The sequence below is a fragment of the Plasmodium sp. gorilla clade G2 genome (assembly GCF_900097015.1).
Source record: "Plasmodium sp. gorilla clade G2 genome assembly, chromosome: 14".
Lineage (NCBI taxonomy): Eukaryota > Apicomplexa > Aconoidasida > Haemosporida > Plasmodiidae > Plasmodium > Plasmodium adleri (nom. inval.).
In genome coordinates, this window is record NC_041706.1 from 1,354,796 (window position 1) to 1,364,524 (window position 9,729).

The window sequence follows — 9,729 nt, forward strand, 5'->3', positions numbered from 1 at the left end:
AAATAAATGCAAAAGTTATTTTCTAAATCTTTTGAGCGACTTATACAAAAATCCAAAAAAAAAAGAAAGTCGAAAAACAACATTAACAATTAAAAAAAAAAAAAAAAAATTTTCGAAAGATGAATTATTATATATATATATATATATATGTTGTCAATATATAACAAATTTATAAAAATGATGTCAGTGTCTATTTATAAAGTTGTATAAATTTTAATTATAAAAATTTGTTTGTTGTACTTATTTTCATGTCAACAACTGTGTTGTATATAAGCATTGTAGAACAATATTATTACAACACTTCAATATATATATATATATATTTTTTATATAATTATTTTTCTTATTTGTTTTTAAACAAAAAAGAAAAAAAAAAAAAAAAAAAAAAAAAAAAAAAAAAAAAAAAAAATTTAATATATAAAATAAAAATATATAAAAACGTGGTGTAAAAATTTAAATATTAATATATGTTTTTTTTTTGTGTAAGTTATTTGTAAAATATATATATATATATATATATATATAGTATACTATACTTCATATATATATTATATATATACACATTTAATTACGTGTATATTCATTTTTTTTTTTTTTTTTTTTAACAATTTATATATAAATATACAATTATATAATATGCAGGATAGAAAAAAAAATATATATAAAAATAAACAAATTAAATATTTGGAACAAAACATTAAAATAAGAGAATTAATTTGTTGAGTGTATACACAGTTATTTTGTAAAATATTTTTTCAATAATATATAAAAATTAATTCGTATAAAATTATAATATATATATATATATAAGAAAAAAAAAAAAAAATAAATAAATAAATAATTTTTATTTTAATTTATATATATATATATATATATATATTTTTTTTTTTAAGCATTAATGCATACTCTAGACCTAAATTAAAAAACATATATATATTATAATATTATTATACATATATAATTATATATATATTATATATACATATAATATATATATATATATAATTAAATAACGGTTGTAGTAATAAACTATTATGGCAACATTTTTTTTTTTTTTCTTTTTTTCTTTTTTTTTTTGTTCTCTGTATTTTCAATTATCAGTCGAAAATTCCAAGAAAAAAAAAAATTAATAAAATAAATATATATAAAATATATTAATAAATATATTTTCCACATTTATTTGTTCATATATATATATATATATATTTATTTATTTATTTTGTAAGTGTTTATAAAATATTTATATATATTATTTTTTTCATAAAATACAAAATATTTAATGCTATTATATTTTGTTTTATATTTTTTTCCTTCATTGAAGAAATAGGAAATTTTAAAATTTGTCATTTTATTTATATAAAAAAAAAAAAAAAAATGAAAAAGAAAAAAAAATATAAAATGAAGTAAATTAATAATGTGTACGCAAATAATTTATATATAGAAGTACATGTTATTCAAATAAAAATCATTTAGTGAAATATATAAATTAATTTATTTAACTTTATGAGTTTTTTTTTTTTTTTTTTTTTTTTGAAGTATATAACTATAAGCATACAAAATGTGCATGTTTATATAATGTCAATAATGAAGTGTAACATGGGAAAAAAAAAAAATATATATATAAATAAATACATACATATATATATATATATGTATATATAATTTTATTTTGAGTTAGGAAGAAATATATCATATATATAACAAAAGAATAAAATTAATATTCATTCCTTTGAAATTTTAAAAATATTTTTATGTTGTAAAAAGTTTAAAAAAGAAAAAAGAAAAGTGGCATTTTACTGTGTGAACAAAAAAAATAAAAAAATAAATTAATAAATAAATTAATAAATGAATAAATTAATAAATAAATTAATAAATATATAAGTGAATAAAAATAAGTGAATAATAATTAAATGAATGATTCAAAAAATGAATTGGAAGATATATTAGTAAATAGACTTATATCTACAAATTATTATACATATATATATATATATATATATATATATATTATATAAATTAAACAATTTATTAAATAATATTGAAAAAAAAAAAAAAAAAAAAAAATACACATACATATATATATATATATATATATATATATATTAATACACACATGTATAAATATAGTACTTATAAGATTTAACTTTTTTTATGTTTATAATATTATATCAATCAGAATATACTAGCTACTCCTTTTTGTTTAATTTTTTGATGAGGTATAAAATAAAAATAATCACCTGAACGAATAGGTAAGAGTCCACTATTTGAACATACGCTCATAATATAAAGTAGAACTAAACAATTCATAATAAAAAAGCAAATTTTTTGTAATAAAAATTTTTCTGTTTTATTATTTTCAACCGATTTAAAAACATCATTAATATTAATTAAAGATTTTAAAATATTATATATAGAATAAACAATAAATATAATACCAAATATTCCTGAAGCTCCACCTGACATAAACATAACAAATAAATTCATAAGTAAACCCTTAAATGAATTTACACATATACCCCATGCTGCTTTATGTAATAATTTCTTATTAATTTCAACAGTATCAGATTTTTTATTTTCACTTTTATTTAATTTATTTAATGTATTTATATTCTTCTCAGTCTTTAAATAACTATCACCATTCCCATAAATATTCTTTGCCTCATTTACAAATTTATATCCAAAAGGTTCTATTATATTTTCATTTTTCTGTTCTTTCTTTTTTAAACTGAAATCCCATCTACTCATTTTTTTTCTTTTATAAATGAATACGCGTCTTCCTTACAAGGCATACACAAATTAATAAATATAAATAAATAATTAAATATATATATATATATATATATATATATATATATGTTCATATACCTTTGTAATATCCCTTTTGAATTTTCAAAGAATCAAAGGGTTACTACAATACCTCAGAAAGGTTATATAACAAATATTTCTTCACATTAAAAAGAAATATTATATATAAAAAAATAATTCAAATATAATATATATATATATAATATATATATAATATATATTATATTATATTATCGGGTGCATATATATATATGTCCCATATAATTATTTAATTCGTCATAATATTTATTTTATTCAATATGCATATGTTTTACCTTACTGTACTTATTTCACATAATTACGAAAGATCAAATATTTACAATATATACATAAAAAAATATATTTACATAATTAAATATTATATTTTTTTATTAAAAATTTATATATATATATATATTATAATAAGATGAATATTAATTTGTATTTTTGGTATAATATAATTTTTTTTTAATTATTTATATATAATTATATTTTAAAATAAATTTTTCTAAAATTATAAAAAAGTGATAAATAAATATATATATTATATATATATAACATATTATATAAAAAACTATTGTTTCTATTTTTTTTTTTTTTTATTCACATAAATAAATGATGAATAATTATTTTATATTATAATATATATATATATTATATATATAATATATGAGATATATTATTATTCCCTAATTAATTATATATATTTATATATATATATATAATATATATGCTTTTTTTTTTATAAAGAAAAAAAAAATATAAAAACCAATAAATAATAATATAATATTATAAATATATATATATAATTATATAATGATATAAAAAAAAAATTATTCTTTTTTGATAATATCAATAAATATATATTTTTTGTTTTTAAGTAGAGCCACTTATATATTATTTTATAAGTATTAACCTAAATATTTTTTTAATTTTTTTATTTAATTTATTTGATTTTTTTTTTCATATAAAAAAAAGAAAAAAAACATTTATTCTTTTTGGTAATTATATATATATTTATATTAATCTTTTTTTATTATATGTTTACATAAAAATATACCACATATATATATATATATATATTATAATATATATATAAGAACAAATGTTTTATTTATTTATATATTTTTTTTGTTAACCTTTTTTCTTTTGCTGAAATATTTGGAAAAAGGCTATGAGGAAATAAAAAAGCAAAAAACAAAAAAACGGAAGATTATAATATATTTTGTGAAACGTAAAAAATATATTATTTATAAATATATAATAAATTAGTTAAGATTATATATATTATATATTTGATATAATAATATTATATATATATATATATATGCATTTTCCCTTTTTTCATATAATAATAATAATACATTAAAACCATATTTTTGTAATATATGAACAATTTTAAGTAGTAAAGTAATAAAATAAATTATAAGACCGAAATATATGAAAACATAAGTTAACTAAAAATCAAATGAATATATAATTTTTTATATATATTTATATATATATATTTCATTTTTTTTTTTTTGTTGTCGTTGTTTATTTTTATTAAATAATAAAATGATACTATATGCATATTAGTTGTATTTCATTTATTCCCTTTTTTTGATATATACATATATAATATATATATATATATATATATATAAGGACATTAATTTTTATTTTTTTTATTTATTATTTATTTTATTTTTTATTTTTTTGTGTATAAAGATGAGCGAATTAAAAGAGTTCGATGAATTTAATTTTAAAAATTATGATAATTATAATAACGAAAAAGAAAATGATCAAATACCTTCCAATATACTTTATGAAGAAAATAATGAAGTAAGAGCATCACTGGATAAACTAAATTATATGAATCCTATAGAAAATGTAGATTATAATAATATGAACATGTCATCAAATAATTTCTATAACGAATTAAATAAAAGAGAAAGTGCCAGTTCCTTATTATATAACAACAACAACAATAATAATATGAATAATATGAATAATATAAATAACAGTTTGAATAATAAATATAATGGTAGTGATATCAAAAATCATGATTCTTTTTATAAAAGTAATTTATCATCACCTATGAAAGAAAATAGAATGTCTTTTGAAAATTCTTATGAAACTTTTTTTGAAAAAGAATCAGATATATCAGACACCGAAGTATCGGATGTCTGGGAAAAAGAAAGATTACAAAGAATAAAAGAAAGAAAAGAATATGAAGAAAAAGAAAAAAAAGAAATTAAAAAAAAAGCTGCTCAAGATCTTAAAAAATGGTATGAAGAAATAGCTATCGTTATTGAAGAAAAAAAAAAATTATCTAACCAAAAATTATCAGAAGATAAAAAAAAAGAACAAAATTTGGATAATAAAACATGGTTAAAAGTATCTCAATATCTAGATATGGAAAAAGGAGAATATTTTAAGGAAAATAGTAGAATGAAGCAGGTCCTCCTTAAACTAATACAAAAGGAAAGCTCATAGGAAAAAATATATATATATATATATTTTTTTTTTATTTATGTGCTTTATTTTTTCAATTTTTTTTTTTTTTTTTCTTTTTTAAAAATCTTTACATTTTATTAACAGTTTAACAAATTTGTATAACAAAAAAAAAAAAAAAAAAAAAAAAAAAAAAAAAATTATAAAACGTATAAACTTATTTTTTTAGAAGTTTTTCTTTTTTTTTATACCAATTGAACATGTTAATAAGCTTATTATATATGAAGCTTTCATTTATCCATGATTTTTTTTCTGAGAGAAGCCTTAGGAGATTTTGCATTTATTGATTCAACCCTTTTGAGATTTTCCACTTCTTCTATATTTTTACATTTATTATGAGTTGTATATACCTTCGTTTGTGTAGAAATATTATTTACCCCTTTTTTGCTTGGACTATTATCTGATAATGCTCTAATATTTTTTTTTTCATTTGTCTTATGTATATTTAATGATTTTGAAGAATTAACTGAAACACTTACCTGTCTTGAATGTTTAATTAAATTGGTAGATAATTTTGTAGGTACATTATTTACATTTAGTTTATTTATTTCTTTTGTATTTTTATCACTATTTTTTACTGCTGGGATATTTTTAATAACATTTTTTTCAATAAATGATATGACTTCCTTAAAATTATCCTTGTCAAATTCTTGAACATGTTTTATATTATTATTATCCAAATTAGATGAATTATCCTCTTGTGATTTATTCATATGTAACGTATGTATATTTACATCATCAAACATTTCATTTTTATTATTTTCTGGAAGATCATTATTTACATTTAATTCCTTTTTATTATTTATATATACATATTCTGAATCGTTCATGTTATTTGAAGAATTATTTTTTTCATACATATTTACAATATCAATATTATTTAATTCATTAATGTCTTTACTTAAATTATCTTCATTTAATATATCCATTTGATTATATTTCATTTCATCATAATTAGTAATGTCATTTATTATTTTATTTATATTATCATAACTGTTTTGTATAGATTCATTATTTTCTGTATTTACATGTTTTTTTTTTGAGGTAGCATAAAATTCATTTTCATTATTATACATATTCTTATTATGATATTCACTTTGTAAATCAGTTTTCTCTTTATTAATGTCCATATTTGTATTGTCTTCATATGTATTCATTATATCATCAGTATTTTTTTTAATTTTCTGTGTAGTTGTATTATATTTATTAGTAGCTTCTATAAAATTTTTCTGGAATAAGGAATTATAACTATCGATTTTTTTTCTTAAGTCTATATTTTTTTTTGCACAATCTGATAATACAGAATTATTTCTACTGTTATTGCTACTTACTGTTCTTTTTCTACCAGTATATAAAACATTTATATGTTTGTTTTTATATTCTTTTTGTGAATCTTTTTTTTCATAATTTCTTAAGAGACTAGTAACTCGTTTATTGCTACTATTATATTTTTGCATATTATTAGCACTGTTATAATTATGATGACAATAATTAATATTATTATGATGATGATGATTAATATTTTTGTTATGATTATGGTGGTTACTAGTATATTTCTTTGTCGATTCTGAATTATGAAAAAATTGAAAAGAATTATTTTTACATGTCATTTTAAAATGACTTAATGATTTTCTAATAAGTTTAATATTATCTCTTACTGCATGTATATTTTCATAATGCATTTTTCCAAAAGATTTATTTAATAAATTATTTCTAGAATTATTTTTAAATTCATTAAAAAGTTGTGGATATTGAGATAATACATGTTCTAATAATTTCTCTGCAGTAATTAAACTTTCATCAAATGTAATGATTTTATTACATTGATTTTTACACAAATCTTTATAATATTGTGCTTGATTAATTATTAAATTTTTATCTTCTATCATTTTTTGTATCATATCTTTATGTTCTTTTTCTAAAGATGTTATAGAATTATTATATTTTTTAGTATATTCTTTTTCTTTTTGTATCATTTCATTTAAAATAATTTGTACTTGTTCAAAAGATTCTTCAAATTCTTTTTTTAGAGAATCAAAATTCTTTTGAGTATTTTTATATTTTTCTTCTACATTTTTTAATTCTTTTAATTTGTCTTTAATTCTCATATTTTCTTTATCTTTTTCATTTATAAGTATGGTAAATTTATCTATTTCATCTTTTATATCGTTGATCATATTATTTTTTTCATATGTAACCTTTTGAAGTTTTTCTTCAAGTTCTTGTACTTTTTGACTATACATCTTTTCTTCACCTTCTAATATACCAGTCAAATTAAAATATTTAGCTTTCGTTTCTCCTAATTCTTTTTTTAACATATCACTTTCTTTTTTTAACATATCATTTTCATTTTTTAATATATCATTTTCTTTTTTCATTATATCATTTTCATTTAATAAATTTTCTTTGTTTTTTTTCAAAGTATGGTTATCTTTTTGTAGTTGTTCTATTTCTTCTCTTAATGTGATTACATCATTATGTAGATGTTCATATTTTTTGGTAACATTGTCTACTTGTTTTTCATAATAAAAATTCTTATTAATAATATCTTCTTTTTCTTCTTGACTCTTTTTTAATTGTTCTGATAATATATGATTTAAATTAACATTATTTTCTAGTTCATATTTTTTTTCTTCAATAACACTTAATAAATCATTTTTTTCTAATTGTAGATGTCTCATCATATTTTCATATTTTTTATTAAAATGTAATTTATCTTTCATTGAATAATATTTTAATAAAAATATTTTTTTACATATATTTACTAATACATTTCTATATTTTGTTTTCATTTTATTATAATTTCTTTCTAATAATTTATTTTCAAATTTTATTTTATCATTCTTTTTTACAAGGTAAAGATTTCGGATATTTAAATAGCATCTTTTATAAATACTTTTATTTTTTAGTTTAATATTATTTTTTACACTCTTAATTAAAAATTTTAATAATCTGTTATATTTATCTTCATGGCATCTAGAAAGTCCATTCGTTGTAACGTTTACATCACTTTTATCACATGCTGATATAGTACTAACTTTATCTTCGATTTTTTCCATCCAATCTTTAATTTCTTTAATAGCTAGAATTAGATGTTCATCATTTTTACCATATGATGAACATATAGAATGGTTCGTATTAAAATATTTTAAATTACTAACTTGAGAGTAGCAAACAGATTTATCGTCATTTATAAAATTTGTTTCTTTCCTAGTCTTATTCTTTTCTTGTGTATTTTTATAAATTGAATCACATCCACTTGATTCTCTCTTATTATCATAACATATATTATTATTATTTATATTGTTCATATTATTTTGGTTACATATTGGACTATTTGTATTTTCTTCGTTTTTATTTTTCTCCATCTTTTTTTCATCACTTTTTTTTTGTATAATTTGTTTTACCGTAGAAAATATATTGTGAGCTACATTAAAATTAGTAGTTAACTTATTTTTCTCATACATTTTTTTGCTCCTTCCTGATATTATAGAATCTTTATCACGTATATGAATCATAGAAGCACTATCATCTGGTAGGACATCATCTTTTATATCTAATTCTGGGAAATATTTTTCTTCTTGTTCATAAATATTGTAATCTGATTTATCCTTTGTGCTAATATTTGTATTTTCCCTCTTAAAGCTATTATTATAGTTATTATAATTATTATCATTATTATTATAATTATTTTTGTGTGCTTCTTTTTTTTTGTTGTTTTGTTTAGATAATATGTCCCTCTCAAGAAAAATATTTTTTTTCCATTCCTTTTGATTCATATTGTCATACATATTTTGTCGGTTATTTAAATATATATCAGATTTCATTTTGCTAGTAAATGATTCATTATCTATACCTATATTTTCATATGTAGAATCATACTTATTAAGATTTATCACTTTATTATCATTATTATTTTTTTCATTTGTAATAATATGTGGTGAGACCTTATCATTTTTTATTGAATGAATATTATTTTGGCTACTTGTGTTATTCATATGTGCATATTGTTCCCACTTACTTTTTATTTTATCTAATGAAATATATTCATCTTGATCTACCGAATTATTAGTTTTAAAATAATGTACTTGACTTTTTGAAGAATTTAAATTGTGTCTCTTGCCGATAGTACTACTACAACTATTGTTACTAATATTATTATTATTATTATTATTATTATTATTGTTAATATTATTTGTGTATTTATTATTTTCATATAGTGCATGTTTTTGTACACATGATGACAAATTAGATCGAGGTATACCATAAATCTTAGTATTATAATTAAGATAATTATAAGGAAAATTACAATTATTATTATTATTATTTAAATAATTATTATTTTTTAAAAAAAAATGTAAACTAAATTTATTTATATTCTGACCACTCAATTTTGTACTATTATTAAAT

General features: G+C 17.0%; 3 protein-coding genes across 3 annotated transcripts in view; 1 reads left to right on the plus strand and 2 right to left on the minus strand.

Annotated features, from left to right (window-relative positions):
• Window positions 1-2,172: 2,172 nt before the first annotated feature.
• On the minus strand, window positions 2,173-2,745 carry PADL01_1435400 (ER membrane protein complex subunit 4, putative; the record flags this gene model as incomplete). The annotated part of the gene is made up of 1 exon (XM_028684630.1): window positions 2,173-2,745. One exon carries the CDS (start codon window positions 2,743-2,745, stop codon window positions 2,173-2,175), a length of 573 nt encoding a protein of 190 aa, XP_028540689.1.
• Window positions 2,746-4,533: 1,788 nt separating this feature from the next.
• On the plus strand, window positions 4,534-5,301 carry PADL01_1435500 (conserved Plasmodium protein, unknown function; the record flags this gene model as incomplete). The annotated part of the gene is made up of 1 exon (XM_028684631.1): window positions 4,534-5,301. The coding sequence occupies one exon, from the start codon at window positions 4,534-4,536 to the stop codon at window positions 5,299-5,301; it is 768 nt and encodes a 255-aa protein (XP_028540690.1).
• Window positions 5,302-5,549: 248 nt separating this feature from the next.
• PADL01_1435600 (conserved Plasmodium protein, unknown function) overlaps window positions 5,550-9,729 on the minus strand; it is a gene marked incomplete at both ends in the record, with an annotated part of 5,211 nt that continues 1,031 nt past the window's right edge. The window contains one exon of the mRNA XM_028684632.1: window positions 5,550-9,729. This exon is cut by the window's right edge and continues 1,031 nt beyond it. Coding sequence (XP_028540691.1) covers window positions 5,550-9,729 — 4,180 coding nt within the window.